The 20,337-nt window shown below is 38.4% G+C and overlaps 1 protein-coding gene across 1 annotated transcript; it reads right to left on the minus strand.

The window, feature by feature from the left end:
* Positions 1-801: 801 nt before the first annotated feature.
* Positions 802-5,549, minus strand: LOC127454398 (iroquois-class homeodomain protein irx-2-like). The gene is made up of 5 exons (XM_051721584.1): positions 5,045-5,549; positions 3,351-3,753; positions 2,280-2,933; positions 1,803-1,867; positions 802-1,515 (listed from the first exon to the last, which is right to left on the minus strand). Exons 1-4 carry the CDS (start codon positions 5,261-5,263, stop codon positions 1,818-1,820), a joined length of 1,326 nt encoding a protein of 441 aa, XP_051577544.1. The 5' UTR covers positions 5,264-5,549; the 3' UTR covers positions 802-1,515; positions 1,803-1,817.
* Between the last annotated feature and the right edge of the window lie 14,788 nt (positions 5,550-20,337).

Below are 20,337 nucleotides of genomic sequence, written 5' to 3' on the forward strand. Positions count from 1 at the left end.
TTATTATTATTATTATTATTATTAATATAATTATAGCATTTTTTGCTGTATCGTAAAGTTGTAAAATTTAACACACAGTGAGTGATAATAATCTGTTTAACTAACGCCTTTAAATTTGAACGGAGTGGCCCGTAAGAGAGATGTCATTACCATCACACACACGCGCGGGCCCCATCGGAGCTGGCAGGTGTTTAGACACGATTTTATGGATCGTTCAATATTGGTCTATAATGAAGCCCGACTGACCATTTTAAAACCCGCCGGGAGCTCATAACGCTTCCTTTCCAGCCCTGTATTCATCATGCTGAAAAATAGATGAAGGCCTGGATTATCAGCAGCCTTTATTATTCACTGCTATCAAGACCACATTCAACATTCAGACTTGATATTCACAGATATTAGATTATTATTATTATTATTATTAATAATATTATTATATTTTTAATAAGCGATTTTTTTTTATTTATTTTTTTTGGTATAAAAAATAGCAATTAATTGGCTAAATATAATACTTTGTGATATTAAATTGTGGTATCAACGCTACATTAAATATGCGATTGTACTGAACATTATTTACCTGTAAATTGATGTGTATGGCAGGCATGAATATGAATATGTGATCACGATCACGACACGATTCGTGTAAATTGTGATATTATTATCATATCATATGATGTTATAATTATTTTGAGAATAGAATAGACAGACGAACAATATTAAAATCAAGGACTTAAAAAAATATAATAATAATAATAATAATAATAATAATAATAATAATAATAATAATAATAATAATAATAGGCCACTCTAATTGTGCCAGTGTAGACTAGCACATTTTATTTACAATCAGATATATAAATTAGTAAAAGTCTTCTCGTTAACAACACTGTGTAACTTCGGCTTTTTTTTTTTTTTTTTTTTTTTTTTAAATAAAAACCAATCATAATTTATTTACAAAACAATGTTCAGTTCCCATTGCAATACAACTTGCATAAATTATAGGCTGTCGCCGTCATTACAAAAATAAATATCAAATGTATTCCACTCTTAGTCAAGTTTATACCAGTCCCGAGTTCTCGTTTACACTTCACACTTCTAGCAGATAAAGTCTTATAGGAGGCATATAATGTCCCACGCATGTATACAACCGGTGGCAATGAAGCTACTAAAAGGATCCTGAGAAATAATGTTCCTCATTGAAGTCACATATGTTGGGATAAAGTACTTCATCAATAAATGAACAGTCCATCCATATCAAATTGGCTATTGTGCCTTTTTATGTTGGTCCTCCTTGTCCTTTTCTTTTCTTTTCTTTTCTTTTCTTTTCTTTGCTTTGCTTTTCTATAATCTTAACTTTTAGGTTAATAAAGTCTATAGGCAGGTGCTCTGTAGTCCGTGGCTGTACAGTGGCACACAAAAGGATCCGCGTAAAGAGCAAATGCTAGTTTAAAACAGCTTGAGGAGAGAGAGAGGTGATGGCTTGTTCGCTTTGTTCGTAGCAATTGTGACACCTATCTGTGAACCAAGGAAACAAAACCTGCATCAGTCGATTTTCCCCCAAAATATGAATAAAACAAAACTATCATTGCATGGAATTTAGAAATGCACATTTTTCCCAAACAACAATAATCCATCAAATGCAGTAGAAGTAAATGGCAAGGCCTCATAATCATACTCATAACAGTGGGAAGAACGCGACAGATCAAATATGAGGAAGTGGCATTTGGAAATCTTCCGTTGTTATGATCAGAATATCTCATGACTATTAACACACACTTCAGTTGCTAAAATTAGCGACTTACTTGAAGGGTCTTCCTTTAACTCGAGAGGTAAGACTGGGGTCTTACTGTGAACACCTCGGTGGGATCTGTAGGAAATACATACCCATTTTAGAAAAAGGAAATAACCTACATCGATTGACAGCTTAAATATATAGTATATTTACTTCCATTGCTCTACTTTTCGATTGTGAGGGAAATTACTAATTAGGCTGGGTAGTTTCTAATTATAGTCACTTTCTAATAATAAAATGAAAACCTTGAAATTGGGACAAGATAAACATTGATTCTAAATATATCAAAAATATGAAGGCTAATCATATAGCCTGCTTAACACTAAATTAATATTAACTAAACTATATAAAATTGTGCAAAGTAATTAATAGTTGCAAAATACTATATTAAATATGCCAACATTAAATCAGTGAAATAATAATTTGGTAGGCCCACCACATGGCGTTTTCGTCGGTCAGTGTATACAGCATTATGCCCTTCACGCACCTTTTTTGGATTCTGCATTGGGGGCCCTGAAATGTTGTTCAGTCTGGTTTGGATTAGTCTTTATTAGGGGGTCGCCAGTCTGTTTGTGCAGAAGTCCCTCAGCAGCTGAATTATAGCGCAGAATCCCTTGGCCCTGCAGTGGGCTAAAGTTGCCATAGTTTGTGTAATTACTATAAAACGGAGAGGCATAATAAAGAGGCCTTCCTAATATGGAGGTGGCGGAGTACACTGCGCCCGCCGGAGACGCGCTGGGCGCCGTGGAGGTCAAAAGGCCAACGCCCGGGGGACAGTTCTGCACCAAGTGCTGCTGCTGCTGCTGCTGCTGCTGCTTTGGGTCCGAAGTGGCGATTTCGGCTAATGACCATAGTTTAGGTTTGACGGTTTGGTTCTGACTGTCCAGGCATGTTTTGTTGAGGTTGTTTCGGGTGTCCTCTCGGCGATGGTGGGTCAAGAGAGGGGCCTCCACCCCAGTCAGTGGAGAGGATGTCACCGGCTTGGGTGACGGGCCCGTGTCAACATCACTCCCGTCGCATTTGTCCTTGGTATCAGGTCCGGAATCACAAACCAGGTCCCCGGTCCTACACGTGACCTTCTCCCCGTCCGATTCTACTGAGCAGGAGTGATCTGTCAGGGCATCGACGTGCAAACTGATGCCTGTAGACAAATAAAACAGCTGTGAGTTAGTGTACTGATGGAAAAGCGTTTCTAAAACGTACATTGTATTATCTCTACAAATTGCATGGTATAACGACGCGAATGTTTTAATTCACGCATACCTTATTCCATAACTCTATATTAGTTTAATGTAGACCTAAATTTATATCAATGGAATATAAGTTATCGTAACAACGTATTTATTACGCGTTTATTAAAATGTAATAAAATATTAAAATACAAAGTGACAAAAGTTTCACTTTTATGAGACTATCATGAACCCGTGTGGCAAATAAATAATAAATAAACACATAGACTAAATAAATAAAACCTCAAACGAACAGCACAAATAGGCCTAAATGATTTGAATAATAAAATGCGCTTTAATAATAATAATAAAAAAATAAATAAAAATACCTTCATCGTCCGCAGACACCTCGCTGTTGTCCGTGATTTTATCCGTGCGTTCATCTTTTCTCTCTCCCTCCCCATCATCCTCATCCTCATCTTCACTTTTATTCCGAGGTGCCCATGTCATTTTGTTCTCCTTCTTGAGTCTTCGTCTGGCATTAGCGAACCAGGTTGACACTTGTGTGAGGGTCATTTTGGTAATAATGGCCAGCATGATCTTTTCTCCTTTTGTGGGATAAGGGTTTTTCCTGTGCTCCTGAAGCCACGCTTTTAACGTTGCTGTCGCATCACGCGTAGCATTTTTTCGGTAAGCGGGATCATTGAGCTGGTACGGGTAACCGGGACTCCCGTACGGGTGATAACTTATCGCTCCTGCCATCCCCGTAGTGTGCGCGTCATACGGAGTACCCTTAGAATAAATAATATTTTATACACTGTCAAACATCATGATCTTAAGTTTTGCCTATATATATATATATATATATATATATATATATATATATATATATATATATATATATATATATATATATATATATATATATATATTCATTATTTTTCTAACTATTTGAATGCATATTAACTACTGATCTCTTAAGCATTATACAATGTTAATGTAATTATTCGAAGTTATTATAAAGTGTAACCAAAAATATAATAATAATGGTAATAATTAAGCCGATAAACAATGATTAATCCTTCGTGCAATTATCAGAATGCACAATTACATGGGACTGGGGTGGATAACAGATAATGGGTAATTGCAGTCATTTTGCATAATCACCAGCCTGACTCCCCCAGTGTAAGTGTGTTTTGTCAGAAGCATATCAGTGAACGGCAGCATTACAAATCCTATTAGAAAATCACTGGATATGGACCATTTTTTAACCGCTATTATGTGCCATGTCATTAGCATTGCAATTCATCTATTGACGATTAAATAGCGCATATTTAACCACACATCATTTCAAAATTTTAAGCAAATGACAACTCAAAAATATATAGGCTGCAACTCTAGGATTGTAGGTACGCACAACCACGCACATTCGTGTTAACATTTTCTCAACAATAATTTTAAAAGATCATTATATATATATATATATATATATATATATATATATATATATATATATATATATATATATATATATATATATATATATATATTATTTCCCCCTAGTGTCTAAAAATAATGCTGTGTAAATTAAGATTTTTAAAGTGAATGTAAAAGTGGGCCTGAAGAAGGTATTCTAAGAAATATTCAGACGAGTTCTTATTGTTTCAAATGAATAAATGCACATTTACACTTGTTAATATTATAACAAAAAATAGCATACTTTATTGGTCTAAAGAAATAACTATATTATTATTATTATTATTATTATTATTATTATTATTATTATTGTTGTTGTTGTTGTTGTTATTTATTTATTTATTTATTTAAGAATGACTAAATCGTAATGTATTGTAGTTGGCACCAGTGTAACACCAACCCCAAGATAATAGCATTTGTATTCATGACCCGCATAAGCTTTCCCTTTGAAACACACATGCAAGACTATCATGGCAACTCCCTAACCCAGAACTATAAGTATAACCCTTCAGCAAAAGCATCCTATCATGTAATATTCATGCATTCCTATCAAGAACAATGACTTTGTGAAAAGCGATGGCTCTAAATCCACAACAGCGCTGTTTACCATGTAGGACGGGAATCCCGTGGCCGGATCTGTTGAATAGGACAGAGGGCTGGAGAATCCATTGGCGGAGGCTGCGAATGCAGCTGATCCGGGGTACGGGCTGAACGCTGAACCGGAGGAGGACCGGGCCAGCTCCTCATTCCGCGGGGCGGCCAGCGGACATGAGTAGAGCGCCAGAGAGCCCGGGGGCTGGTAGAGGTAACCCTGAGGATAGGACATTATTATATGAAGACTCGAGTGTTCTCTCCAGAAGAGGAACGCGGGAGGGCAGAAAACAAGTTGCTCAATAGAATCAACGCATCGAACAATCGAGTCGAGGGATAAACGAATAAAAGAAAATAAATAAAAGCGCAAAAGGGAAGCGATCAGCGAAGTGCCGTCATGAAGATCCCCTAGCGTCCGTTTGTTTTTAGTGCTCGGGAGTGTAGAGTGAAGAGTTGCTGGAAGGAGCAGGCGAGTTTCTGAGAGCACTGGAGAAACAGGAGCTGTCAATCACAGCTCATCTGAATATTCTATCTCCGCCCCTCTCTCACGTTGTGAAACGCAATTCCGGAACAAAACCTGCGAGGAAAGCGGTCTGTGCGTACTAGTCGTCGCTTTTCCGCCTTTTATCTATTGCAATTTTTCTTTCTTTTTGATATATTTCACAGAACGCTCGTGCTATAGTTAACGGATGATATGATGCCACTTCACCATTTGTCTTTTATATTTTTATGTTTATATATATATATATATATATATATATATATATATATATATATATATATATATATATATATATATAATCCCACCGTTTTTTCTAAGGCTTTAGCATACATTACTTGATAATCATGCAAAAACATAATTATTTGGACAAAGTAGCCTATACTAATAAATGTACTTAATGATACTTTTTATATCGTTATAGCTACTTGTAGCCTAATTACACAACTGTATTACAATTACTTGTAATATCATATGTTAGGGCACTATAAATAAACTTTCCGAATTGCAATCAGTTCCATGTTATATTCAAGTTTTGTTGATGTTGTTGTTTTTGCTCTTGTATTAATTATAGTACAGTTATTGACAGGAGCAGTGCACACACAGGCCGGTGGGAGGTGTGAGTCCTCTTCCACGCAGCTCCTAATATTTCTCCACTCGAATGACTCGAGGTCTTCCATCCCGAAAGCCGGAGTTTGCTTCTTCATTCCTGTAACATTTATTTCGAAATAATTCAGTAGGATTTGTTATTATTATTATTGTTCGACTTTGACCTTTATTAGTGTTACTATTTCATATAGCCCTATATTTTCTCGGAGTCAGTACGAAACAGAACACGAATCCGCATTGCTTTTTATGTATTCAGAAGTTTATTGACAGTTAAAGTCCATTATTATCAATTCACATTTGCATTGCAAGGATTTGCATTTACTTCAATGGGCATTTACCGAATGAAATATAGCCTATATATCATGTACTGCCTTGAATTAATATGTCAGCAAATACAATTAATCTACAGTCCTTTGAGATGTCATTGAAATTAAAGTTATTAGTCAAACATATTTTGCAGTGAGAATCAGCAACAATAACATTTTTAGATTTGTCCAAAGATTAGTAAAGACAATGGAAATATTAATGAAACTGCAAACGACAGCGTATGGATATGCAAAACAACGTGTAGAAAAACAAAGTACCGTTTATCTTTATTGATAATTAATTTCTAACTGAAATGTCTCTATGTAAATATAATATTCAGTGCCCATGAATCAGTGCTACTACTGTTTGAAATAGTCGGTTTTATTTCCTCCCTATTTTCAGCCTTGTTTCTACCCTCTCCTATGTCTTATTTCTATCATAAAGTAATGTGTAAAGACTGGAAACAGATTAATTTAGCGATGATGGCTCACTGAGGAAAAAAACATGCACGCGGGATGGTTGAGAGCGCGAGCTGCGCAGGTGATGCTGTCAGGCGCGCGACGCACAGCAGGGGGCAGTAGGTTAACTAGGTTAACTTTCATACTTAGAAACCCTCGTGATATTTTAGTCCCAGCAAACATGATGGAATTAGAAGAGAATCAGCCCAAGACTGCATAGTATCAGTGAAATGCCATTATCCAATTCATAGCGATTCAAACCTGCAGAAGCATTTAAACATGAAATCATGGAATTAACTGACAATTGACTTGCATGACATTATTGCCTCACTCTCTAAATGCGTGTATATATACATAGTATATAATTCATTTATTTTTATTTTTATTTTGTACAAGTATAATTATGTTTCTTGACATAATTCAAATACAAATTGTATGCCATAATTATTCAGAACTTTATGAGTATTGCAGACAATTCGTTTATGATAACACTTGGATGAAAACCTTTTTTTATATTGTTCTGCAAAACAGATACAGTGTAACAGTAACGTAACAGTGTATACGTTTCTGATTTAGTTTACCATATCTCTGATGCATGCATATACATATATATATATATATATATATATGTGTGTGTGTGTGTGTGTGTGTGTGTGTGTGTGTTTGTATACTGTATATTGTTTCATTTGTACAAGTATACTTTAATGCATTTCATTGTCAAGTTATTATGTGTAGCATCCAAGTGCATTATATATGTGTGTGTGTGTGTGTGTGTGTGTGTGTGTTTGTATACTGTATATTGTTTCATTTGTACAAGTATACTTTAATGCATTTCATTGTCAAGTTATTATGTGTAGCATCCAAGTGCATTATATATATGTGTGTGTGTGTGTGTGTGTGTGTGTGTGTGTAATTTAATAATATAATTATGTTTAATCAAATTATTGATGGTATTTTATTTCTTCAATTTAAAACAGCAATTATGACAATATAGCATTTTTATTATTATTATTATTATTATTCCTAACATATATAAAGCAGAATTGCACAACCACAACATTGCACAGTATGCAGTAAGTGAGCTTTTGCAGTCATGAACTGTAAATATAATCAGCCGAATTTCCCAATAGTACATACACTCATTGGGCCTTTTATGCCATTGATAAAGTTTTACAAACAATTTTTGTAATTATATGGGTCCTTGCTCAATAAAGCTAATTACACTTGGAGCAAAACCACACACACACACACACACACACACACACACACACACACACACACACACACACACACACACACACAGGCTCCTTACAGAGTCAGATTTATGATGCATGTCATCAATTTGGATAGAATGAAACAACTATTGATTTTTCATATTTTTCTTCAAACTTGTTTACTCAAGGATAATACAGATTGTCTATGACAGCTCCAGTGAGTAGCACAGGGATTAGCACTATTGCTTTTTGATGAGATAAATTACTCAGTGCAACTTCAATGGCCAAAGGGTATTCTTTGATCTTATGTTACTTCATTTACTCTTATGACTAAATGATTATTGATTTTATATTCTTAACTCTGAAATGTGAAACCCAGATGGCTGACATGGTATGAAGTGCTATTTCTGTAAAGTACAATTCTCTGGCCCACTCCGTATGCGTGTGTTTGTGTGTGTATAAATCTTAAAGAGTGCGTGTATGCGTATTTTCCTGTATGCATATACGTTTCTATTGGTACATCAGAGCAGGCTGAAGTACACAATTGAAATGGTTGCAAAAGTAAATAGTTATATGATAAAGTATTATAGATACATAAAGGACAAACAGATATTGTTCACCATAGTGCTTCCACTGTCCTGGATCTGTCCTGAGCCCATTTCTCATAAAAGAAAAAAGAAAGGCATCTTGATACACCTGTCTGCTCTGTTAACATTCCACCCTTGTGCTCACATCAATCTCATCTTTGAAACAAAACACTGAGGTGAATACAGGATAACCCATGTTCCTTTGATGCTCATTTTGCTGTTTAGAATTTGAGTGAGGTAATCGCAGCCATAGGCAGAGCGAATTAGTTAAAGGAATCTTTACATATTCTTCATGACGTGATTCAATGGTGAATCTGTATTCTGTTTCTTGTTATCATAAACCATGAATGCTGTCATCCATGGAAGGATAATGTAAGGTAGCAAAAATGCCCTGTATTAACTTACGTTTCCTTTGAACATGGCAAACACTGGCTTTGAACTTCTCTTTGAATGCCTGTAAATCCCAAAATGTTTGTGAGGGATTGTGTGTTTGCATGTCCGTAGGCACCTTAGCGAAAGTTAGATTTGCTGTTATTTCATCATGTTCCTACAGCAGCTTTAGAAATGAGTACGATCTTTAAAAAAAAAAAAGAAAAAAGTGAGATACAGAAAATCAACAAAACTGCAAATTTTAGCTGAGCCAGAGCAAACAAGGGTACAGATAAAAAATGAAAAGCAATTTATCTCTGTGATAATTCACATATTTTTGTTTAAAGTGGTGGTGCAGTGTGGAGATACTGCATTCTCAGTGCTTTGACCCTTGTGGTTTGGGGCTATGTGCTTTTCTGTCAGGGGAAAAATGTCTTTGGTCTTCTCCAGTGGGCCCTACGGGAGTGAAGTAGGGTGGCAACAGCCATCATCTCGCCCAACTGGCATCGGCAAGCTCGCCAGACCTCTAATCAGTAGCTATCCATGTGCTTGGCAGCAGAGGGGGTTTCGAATCAGTACCTCGCCCCGAGTGAAAAACCCTGAGCCTCATCTCTTTGTAAGCATGTTCCTCTGGGCGAGCAGGGTTTGTGCCTGTGATGAAGTGTGTGGAGGAACACAGATACTAGCTTCCTCTACCACTCTGTGTCCCAGAGTTGAATGGGGTCTTGAAGGAGCGCACAAAGTCTAGACTTGTTTAACATGCTGCAGAAAGCTATGGATGTTTCAGCAACAGTTTCTGAGCATAAAAAGCACAACTGAGCAATTGGCAATTTTAATTTCACTCACTTTCTCTGTTCCTCACTTTTTTGTAAGTGCCGGAGGAACAAGTTATGGAAGTTATATAAACCAACTAAGACTCTCATCTTAGCTGTTTCCATGCCTCTCTGGCTACAGTATACATTGTACAGCCTGGCTTCATGCAATTTACGTGAGCATTGCAACATTTTTGCAAAACTGAAATTCACTTTTGTGTATAATGGATTAAAAAACCTCAAGATTTCCAACAAGACAAGGGAAATGTACTACAGGTTGACATACATCAGTCATTTGTATTGTATAAATAAATTTGGCCTAGTAACCAAATTTGTTCACTGACTTTTCATTTCTTAAAATAAAGCATTGCATTGAAGGCTAGCTAAAATTTGATGCCTGATGCTAGTTTGTTGATTGGTTGGTCTCTATGGGAATAAAAGTAATACGATATCTTATGATTTCTCCATCTCATACAAATTATTGCGAGTTGTCATGAGGCTATGTTGGTGTACATAGGTAGGTTACTGTAACTTTAGGTCAGTGCATCCTGTGGTAGCCACTTGAGTTGGTGTCTTCAGCGATAACGTTGCACCTTCGTCTGCAGACATTTATGTGTTATAAATGCGTGGCTATGTTTGAAATAATGTGGGAAATGCTGTTCTTTGGGTGTATTATACTGCTTATGTCTCCTGGAATTTATCATGAGCTCTTAAGTTATGACTTTAAGTGACTTTAAACTGTAATGAATGATTGCTCATCCACACCACACCAGAGATTTAAAATAGAATGAATACCGAGAATTATCATGTTCAAATATTTGCAGGGCCAGAAAGAGAGCACACTTGTTGGGGTGTTGATATACTGCAGTTTAATGATTTAAATTACCCTCTTCCATTGCCTTAGCTGAGTTTAATAAATTATAATGTCAATTTGTCAAGAGGTGTGTAAAAGGTCTCTTCTTTTATGGGATGGAGGAAGCGGGAGTCGATGAATTCAACACAAACAATATTTATTTTTATAAACAAACCAACTCGCTTTTCAGCGTAATCTTAAAGGGGCTCATAGGCACTCCACAGTTTTTGGGTGTGTGCGTAGCTCTCTCTGCTTTACTGGCATCTGGCTCACTGCTAAATCCATCTCCAACTCTCACTGCAATGACAACCAGTTATTAGAGTCAATAATTGCCAGGTGATGATCCTTACCGTTCTCATCTCCCGATCTCGCTCTTCATTCACAAGACAGCGCTCAACCACGCCCCTATCACCATATACCCCCACCACCCGACTCAGGCCAGGCAGCGATCCGGCCTCCCTGGCCATTTCTGGAGAGGAAGTCCGCAACAGCCATCTGCGCCCCCGGCCTGTGGACCACCTCGAACTTAAAGGGATGAAGAGCCAAATACCTATGGGTGATCCATGCGTTGGTATCCTTCATGCGATGGAGCCACTGGAGCCCGTCCCAGGAGGAAGTACCGAAGGGTGAGGGCCACCCACTTGATGACCAGACACTCCTTCTCAACGGTGCTGTACCTCACCTCTCTCGCCGAAAGCTTCCGGCTGATGTACAGCACCAGGCGCTCCTCCCCCTCAACCACCTGGGACAACATGTCTCCCAACCCCCTGTCCGATGCATCGGTCTGTACAACAAAAGGGAGAGCAAAATCAGGAGTATGTAACAATGGCCCGCCACAAAGGGCAGCTTTCTCCTGCATAAAATCCTGTTGGCATGGCTCTGACCACTGGACCGGGTATGGGGCTCCCTTTTAATGAGATCGATCAGCAGGCTGGTGACGTCCGAATAATTAGGCACAAACCTTTAATAATAGCCAGCCAGCCCAAGGAACTGTCTCACCTCCTTTTTGGTCTTGGATCTCGGGCAGGCCGCAACCGCTGCGGTCTTATCAATTTGGGGGTCGCACCTGTCCATGACCAGGTGGAACCCCAGATAGTATACCTCCACCCATCCACTTGCGCACTTCTTGTGTGTCCCGCCCGTCGCAGCGACCTCAGAACTGCCCTCAAATGCTGCATGTGCTGCTGCCAATCATTACTGTATATAATGATGTCATCCAGATATGCAGCGGTGTATGCAGAATGCAATCTGAGGACTCGGTCCATAAGGCGCCGAAACGTAGCCAGGGCTCCAAACAAATCGAATGGAAGGGTCACAAATTGGTGTAAGCCAAACGGTGTGGAGAAGGCAGTTTTCTCATGGGACAGTGGTGTTAAGGGGATCTACCAATAACCCTTCATTAAATCCACTGTCGAATAAAAGTGAGCCATGCCCAACCGATCGAGCAGTTTGTCAATACGAGGCATTGGATATGTGTTAAACTTAGACACCGCATTGACCTTTCTATAATCCACACAGAAACTGACTGAGCTGTCACTCTTCGGAACCAGCACCACCAGGCAGGCTCAGTCACTGTGGAATTCTTGTATTACCCCCATATTGAGCATGGCCTTTAATTCTTCCGGAACTACTTCTTTTTTGTGCACGGGTAATCGGTAGGGATGACTGTGTAGCAATACCCCTGGGGTCGTTTCGATATATGGTGTTTTATAAGGTTCGTACGACTGGGCATGGACAAGAACACATCCGAGAATTCTCTTTACAACCAGGCCATGTCCGTGACTTGTGACGGTGAGAGGGTGGTCTCCACAAGTGACCGGGTGCCTTGACTGGCTTTTAAGTTCACCTCCTGCCCTAGCTCCTCCCTCTCTGGTACCATGGTCGCCAAAGCCATGGGGACCACTTCCCTCCACGGTTTTAAGAGTATGAGGTGGTAAACTTCCTTGACTCGCGGTGTGACCTCAAAGGGCCCTTGCCACTTTGCAAGTAATTTAGAGCTTGATGTGGGTAGTAATACAAGGACTCCCTGTGTAAATTCCCTTAGCCGAGCTCCCCAGTTATACAGCCGGAACTGATGTTCTTGAGCCTGTTGCTCCTGTAATAGCTTTTCTCTCTGGTCAAGAACGTATTGAATTTCGTTTTTGCTGTTTGAAGGTCTCTTTTCCCAATTGCCCCTCATGACGTCTAAGACACTGCAAGGCTTATGCCCATGCAATAATTCAAATGGAGAGAACCCCGTGGAGCCTTGCGGGACCTCTCGAACTGTGAATAACAGGGGTTCAAGCCACTTATCCCAATTCTGAGCATCTTCGTGCACGAACTTACGAATCATGTTTTTCAGGGTTTGATTAAACCATTCGACCAAGCCATCCATTCTAATGTCACGACAAGGTCCATACCAATTGTTTTGAAGGGGAACTCGATCAAAGGGAGCAGGCATAAAGGTGCTCTTGGGGTGGCCGGCAGATTCACCAGCTGACATTCACGGTATGCCGCACACCATTTGCGAACATCCCCGCGATTGCCCGGCCAATAGAAATGGGCCATTAGATGGTTCAGTGTCTTTTCCTGTCCTAAGTGACCCGCCATCGGATTATAATGAGCTGTCTGGAATAATATTTCCTGATGGCTCTTCGGTATCAACACCTGGGTTGTATCTTCTTTTGTCTGAGCATCCTGCGTCACTCGATACAACAGGTCATTTATAATAGAAAAGTACGGATATGCGAGTGCAATGTCTGGTTGAAGACGCTGACCATCAATCACTCTCACTTGGTCGAAGGTGTGCCTAAGAGTCTCGTCTCGTGTCTGCTCCAGAGAGAAATCACCGGCGGGGAATCCTCTAAGCATTGAGGAAGCCAAAACTTCCCCCTCCCTTACGTCATCCTGCGCAGAGCTGATGTAGATGGCCCCAGCTCCACCTCCCCAGCCAGCGCATCACAAATCCCACATGAAACGCTCTGTTACAGGACCCATCTGCACAAATTTCCTTAATAAAATGGAAAACACTGGCCAATTCATACCCAAAATTAGCAGATGAGTGAGGTGGAAACTACCCACAGCCTCAACACTATGCTTTTGTCCCCGAAATTGAATTGTCAGTCACTACAGGATAATCATGGATATCCCCATGCACACACCTTACCTTCACTTTGTGACTAGCACCCAAAGCCTCATCTTGGTTTGGCTGTAACACGAATCCACCTAGGCCTGGTACGTACCCCGCTTAATTCTCACGGGTATGCAGTACGTCCCAACTCGATCGGGGGCAGCCTGTGGTGTGTCGGGGACCCGAACCAATGTCCCCACCTCCATCACTGGGCATTGGTCCCGGAAATGCCCAGGCTCCCTGTAGCTCGAACAGACCGGCCCAGACTCCATGCCCGTGCCCATGGCGGTGGGTCCACCAACCTAGGAGTGAGAGCAGAGAGGAGCAGGGGAAACCAGCGAGTAGTGCAGTCCCCAGAGCCGAGGAGCCAGTTTAGGAGGGGGCACTCCCTGTGTCCGGGGAGGAGGAACAGGATGGAAAGAAGGGGAAGTAGGGGAGACAAGAAAGAGAGAGAAGGATCATGGGGCTTGCCGGCTCCTGAATACGCCACCATGTGGTCTTCTACCAGCTGGATTGCCATTTGGAGTGACGCCAGGTGGTGGAACTGGACCCACTCTGCCGTCCCTCTTGGAAGTCGAGCGATAAATTGCTCTAGTACCACCAGGTCTACCACAGCTCTGATGTCGTATTACTCAGCCAGCAACTACCTCTGACAGTCATCCCGGAGCTGCTGGGTGAAAGCAAACATGCAGCCGTCCTCACCAGTGGTCAGCAAGCAGAAGCATTACGCTGCTGCTTGGGTGTCTGGCCGACACATTGCAGGATGGCTTTCCTCAAGTCAGCATACACCAGGACGTTCTCCCTTGGCAACTGCTGCATCCAGATAGTCTTGTGTGCTCATCTTGACTAGTGGAACTTGGGGCGTGGCGGTCGAGGAGTCGCAGCGTCAGCACCCTCCTGGTGCAGAAAGCTACAGAACACCTGCCGATCCTCTGCTTGGGCCTGGAAGAGCACAATAAACTGCTGCTCCTGTTCGGTGCACAGCTCGAGGAGGGCCTGATGTTGTGTCTGGTGGATGCTGGCGAGGATCTTGAAAATATCCTCCCGAGGTGAGGCATTCATGGCGCCGTTCTTCCTCCCTTAAATCCCGGATTTTGGCACCAGTGTAAAAGGTCTCTTCTTAATGGGAAGGAGGAAGCGGGAGTCTGCGAATTCAACACAAAATATATTTATTTTTATAGACAAACAAACTCGCTTTTCAGCATAATCTTAAAGGGGCTCATAGGCACAGCACAATCTCTGATATGTGCGTAGCTCTCTCTGCTTTACTGGTGTCTGGCTTGCTCCTAAATCCGTCTCCAAATCTCACTGCAATGACAAACAGCTGTTAGAGACAATCATTGTGAGGTGATGATCCTTACTGTTCTCATCTCCCGATCTCGCTCTCCATTCACAAGCCGGCACTCAACCACGCCCCTACCACCACAAGGTGAAACTGTGGACTACATGAGCTACAAAACCAACCTGAAAGCGCATGATCTAAAAGCAAAATGAATACTATACATGATACAAATCTAGAAGTCCTCTAACTTTTGCATTGGAAAGAAGCTGTGTGAGTGTGAGATTACTTTGGACATGTATATAGTTTATTTTATTTTTTTTAATTTAATGGCTAACATTTACAATAAGGTTGTATTTGTTAAAAAATAGTAAATGACATTACTTACCATGAACTAAAAATGAACCATATTTTAACAGCTCTTATTAATCTTAGTTAATGTCAACATACTAATAAATGTTTAAACTGAAAAGTTGTTTATGTTATTTAGTTAATGCATAATGAACTAACATTAACAATTAACATGCTGGTAAATGGCATTTGTAACGTATTCCATTAGATTACTCAAGGTCAGTAACATATTCTACATACATGGAATACTTCTTCAGCACTGGTAGATTTTTTCACTTGTTTTGACGATTAAAAACTCAGTACAGTGCCAGTACAGTGAGACAAAATACACGTTAAAAATACTTTTTCTGAAAAACCTAAATATCTTATGCAGTGTTGTTTCTAAAACAAGATAAATCAAATTGATCTTGTTTTAAGGATTTTTAGATATTTTTACATGAAAACAATACCAAAATTATTATTAATAACATGATTTTTGCCCTAATATCAAAGATCTTACTAGGAAAAAAGAAATTATGATCCAAAGTGAATTTTCTTGATAAAAAAAATCTGATCATGCCTGGTAACATGTGTATGTAAAATGGCTAGAAATAGCATTTTATCTTAGCGTAAAGCTGACAGTTTACACAAGGTTTATTTCTATTTCTTCTGCTCCAAACTTACTTCAAACTTACTTCTCTGTCTGCTCGTATGAATGTAACACATCATAAGAAAGTGTTTCACCGCTGTTCAAATGCTCTTTGGATCGCATCATTTATATGTATACATTTTTCCATCTGAAAGGACTAAATATTAAATGAAACAAATGACAATAAAATGCAGAGTAATCTCTTCAGTAATCAAAATACTTTTTGAATGTAACTGTATTCTAATTACCAATGATTTAAATTGTAACTGTAGTGGAATACAGTTACTTATATTTTTTATTTTAAATAATAATAATAATAATAATAATATATAATAATAATAATATATATATATATATATATATATATATATATATATATATATATATATATATATATATGAAATGCGGTTTGGTGCTGCTTTGGCGGCAAAAGGGGGACCTACACAATATTAGGCAGGTGGTTTTAATGTTGTGGCTGATCGGTGTGTATATATATATATATATATATATAATTTTATATACAGTATATATAGTTCACCATGCATTAACTATGTTCATGTTCATTTATTGTTAATTCATGACACCTAGTTCATGGCACAGATGACTTTGGTCATTCTCTCAGTGGGATGCATTTTAAACAGTACTGAAGCAATTTTAACCTCTTAAGACCTGAGCATGACTGCTGTGTGCCTTTTCCATTTCCCTTTTTGATTTGTAACAATTAGCACCTAATAAACATTCAAAAAATTAATATAAAAATAATACAAAAATAATAATAATACAATAATAATAAATAAATAATTCTAGAGCAAATAGTTTCCTAAAAACTGATGTCTGAAAATGTGGACAGTGGGACTAAATTGTGAAATTTTAAATACTACCATGTTTATTTATTTATTTATTTATTTATTTATTTTTAATTGTTTATTATGTGTCCAGTAGTGTTGATTATTCATGTTTTTGAGACGTTACATTCATTACAGCTGATTTTCTGTAATGATGCTTTAGAACAATGTGTATTGGGAAAAGCACAAATAAAAATAAATAAAACTATACAAATAAAAAAAAATACTTTATTTGACTTTTATGTTACAGTGTTTTTTTTTTTTTTTTTTTGGCAACAAAATCTCAACATTCTCTTTGCACTGTTAAACAGACAAGTGATAGCCAGTGCTGAAGCATTTTACCAATCAGAAATTAGCATAAATAATTCTGATTCAAAGTAATGGACAGCATCATCCAATCACTGCCAACTATGTTAAAATAAAATGTAACATTATAAATTCTGAACCTATGTACTGATTACCATTGTCCCATGTCTGCCAAATATGTTGAGTGGTCCAAACATCATCTGCAGCCTGAAACTGAACTTTTTGTTGGATTTTAGGAGTGAATGCACTTGGCTGCATAGGAAAGCTATAGGATGCTCCCTTGCTCCCTGTTTAGTGAATGACTTAACTTTCAGTGTGATGTCTGTCTGCACTGATCTCAGAACAATTCAAAATGCACCTTATTTTTATCATAACTCCATTAAAGCTTTTGAAAGTTTTTTCAATGTGAAAATTCACAATAAATATAGGATTTCTATTGTCCATGATAGCGCACATGTGTTTAGCAGCGTGGCACTTTGTGATTCCTCAAATCTTAAAAACAGCATATCGGATGAAACCAGAGACTCTAATCGTTTGACTCAAACAGGTTTCAATGTAAAAACTTAATTAGGTTTCTTACCAGATGTAGTTTGGTTGGTGATTCTTGCAAAGAAAAACTCAGCTGTGATCAGCACCATGTTGTTTTGTCACATGACTCCGTCTGTCGGAATTTTAACCCTTTACTGACAGCACAGAGTGTCCTTAACAGAGATCAGTCAGTTTATATGAAATTAAATTATGCGTCACGTATATCAAAGCCAAAATACAACGTCCATACATGTGGACACGGGGGTCGCATGAGGTTAATGTATGGTGGGCACTTGTTTGCTGCTTTTCCTTCTCTACCTGGTCCAAATCTTCCATGTAAAGAGTTTAATTCAGTAAATAACTAATTCAATACAAATAAACTTTAACCATTCAAACATGAACCTTTAGATCAAATGACCTTTAAGATCATGAAAAACTTTATCGGTAAAGTGTGTCCAACTTTTGATTGGTAGTGTATATCATCACTATGTTCTCTGCTAATGGACACCTTATTCAATCAACTGATCATTACCTTGATTGACTGAACCAGGTGCTGTCCAGCTGCACAAATCCAGACACAAAATAATGCGAATTTGTCATGGGTTGAACAGTCACTACAAATGTATTATCTCGCTCTTAGCACTGTATGGAGTCATTTAAGGTCTTTAAATGTGATCTCAAATTTACACCATCAACACTGCTTTAATGTTCAGGTCTTCATAAGTAGCACACATGAAACATAAACACTGACACATTCTGTCACACACTCAAGTGAAGCCAAGCCCAAAAACCAACACTTCTTAAAACAAAAGCAAAACACTCCTAACACATATTCTCAGGAGCAAGTGGAAACAAGACTGTGGCTAGCTTTCATTCCCTCTGTTTATTCTAGTGCCTGATCCTATGGGAACACACCTAATCTATGTCATGTAGAATTAAGCCTATGTTTCATTCATCTGCCTCTCGGAAGTTCAAGCACAAAGAGAGGTATGTGAGAAGAGAATAGCCACAAATGATAGGAATTATGCAATGGACAAGTTTCCAGCACACAAACCTCCAGACGGTTTGATTGATGAGCCAAATGAATCACCTTAAATCAAAGCGAAATAAAAGGAGGCACAGAGCGCACCGCCCCTCCCCCTTCTAGAGTTCCCTAGAAATAGTTTGTTGACAGCTAGTGTCAGTGGTCTTTGTAAGCATTGTGCTGGGCCTGATAGGGTTCCTTGTGGCTAATCCACATTGACCTTGCCTCGGTTTTTGAACGAGGATGCTTTTGTACAGTTTGGAAGACTGAAAAGGTATGAGGATACTGACATATAACCATCGGCACAGGTCTTGCACCAACTCTTTTGTGGTGTTATCGTGTTGCATGTCTGGGACTGCAAATAAACAATGTTTGAGCACAAGTAAGGTGACATTTAAAGTGGCCCGGGAAAGGCGCATTTGGAGCAGCAGGTTCAAAAGGTCAGCCAGAGAGCGGGAGTGTTTCGATGACTTAAAAGAAATCCTATTGCGATGAAATGTTAGGGTGGCAGATGCAAACGCCATACAAAATGCCACAACAGAGAGAGAAGCGTTGGCACACGTTGCGTCGTGTTGGAAAGACCAAACATTGAAGTGGAGAATGCCATGTAAACACAGAGCTGTTCAAAACGATGCAGAGCTGGAGGAGGGGAGGACCGGGGAGCGATCAATCAAAGCCTCGGGTTTCACAAAGCTTATCAGAATGAAATAAAATATCGTAATAGAAGAGAACGCCTTATTCTTCCTCAACATCCAATGAAAGTATATATTCTGTAACTGTATATACTGTATATATATATATATATATATATATATATATATATATATATATATATATATATATAGAACTGTATTATATTGTAGAGAACTGTAATTTAAATTGTTAAATGGTTGATATATATATATATAATTTAATTCTGAATAGTTTCACACAAGAGTTTTGATTGATGGTGTAAAAAAGCCTGTATAACAATAATACAGGGAATTTTCATGTTTAGTAGTAAAATACAGTATGACATGTACACTACCTACACAAATACATGTCTTAAAATAAAAAAAAAAAAAACATAATAATAAAAAAAGGTTAAAATTGTAAGCTCACATGGTCAAAGACACCTTAATTGTGAAATATATGGAGTGTCATAAAAGACCACATGTAAAATTGCAAAATGCACATTTGCATTGTATGGCTACAATTAATTATGTTACTATTAATGTTATAGTGTAACACATAACATTTTAGTCTTGATAACTAATGACATTAGGAATATGGAATTTGGAATATTCTGGGTTCAGTACATGTAAAGCTCAAGTGCCAGAATTTGTGGCATAATGTTGATAACCACAAAAAAAGCTCTTTTTTAAAAAAGCAAAAATCGAGATTACAGTGAGGCACTTACAATGGAAGTGAATGAGGCCAATTTTTGGAGGGTTTAAAGGCAAAAATGTGAAGCTTGTAATTTTACACAAGCACTTACATTATTTTTTTTTTGTTAAAACTCATGTATTATTTGAGCTGTAAAGTTGTTTAAA

The sequence above is a fragment of the Myxocyprinus asiaticus genome, chromosome 16 (assembly GCF_019703515.2).
Source record: "Myxocyprinus asiaticus isolate MX2 ecotype Aquarium Trade chromosome 16, UBuf_Myxa_2, whole genome shotgun sequence".
NCBI lineage: Eukaryota > Metazoa > Chordata > Actinopteri > Cypriniformes > Catostomidae > Myxocyprinus > Myxocyprinus asiaticus.

Excerpts from the sequence above, each read along its gene's own strand:
- LOC127454398 (XM_051721584.1), bottom strand. The coding sequence starts at position 5,263 with ATGTCCTATCCTCAGGGTTACCTCTACCAGCCCCCGGGCTCTCTGGCG. Across the intron at positions 3,754-5,044 it reads CGGGATTCCCGTCCTACATG|GGTACTCCGTATGACGCGCA; the intron begins GTAAACAGCGCT and ends ATTTATTCTAAG. Across the intron at positions 1,868-2,279 it reads CAATGCAGAATCCAAAAAAG|ATCCCACCGAGGTGTTCACA; the intron begins GTGCGTGAAGGG and ends TATTTCCTACAG.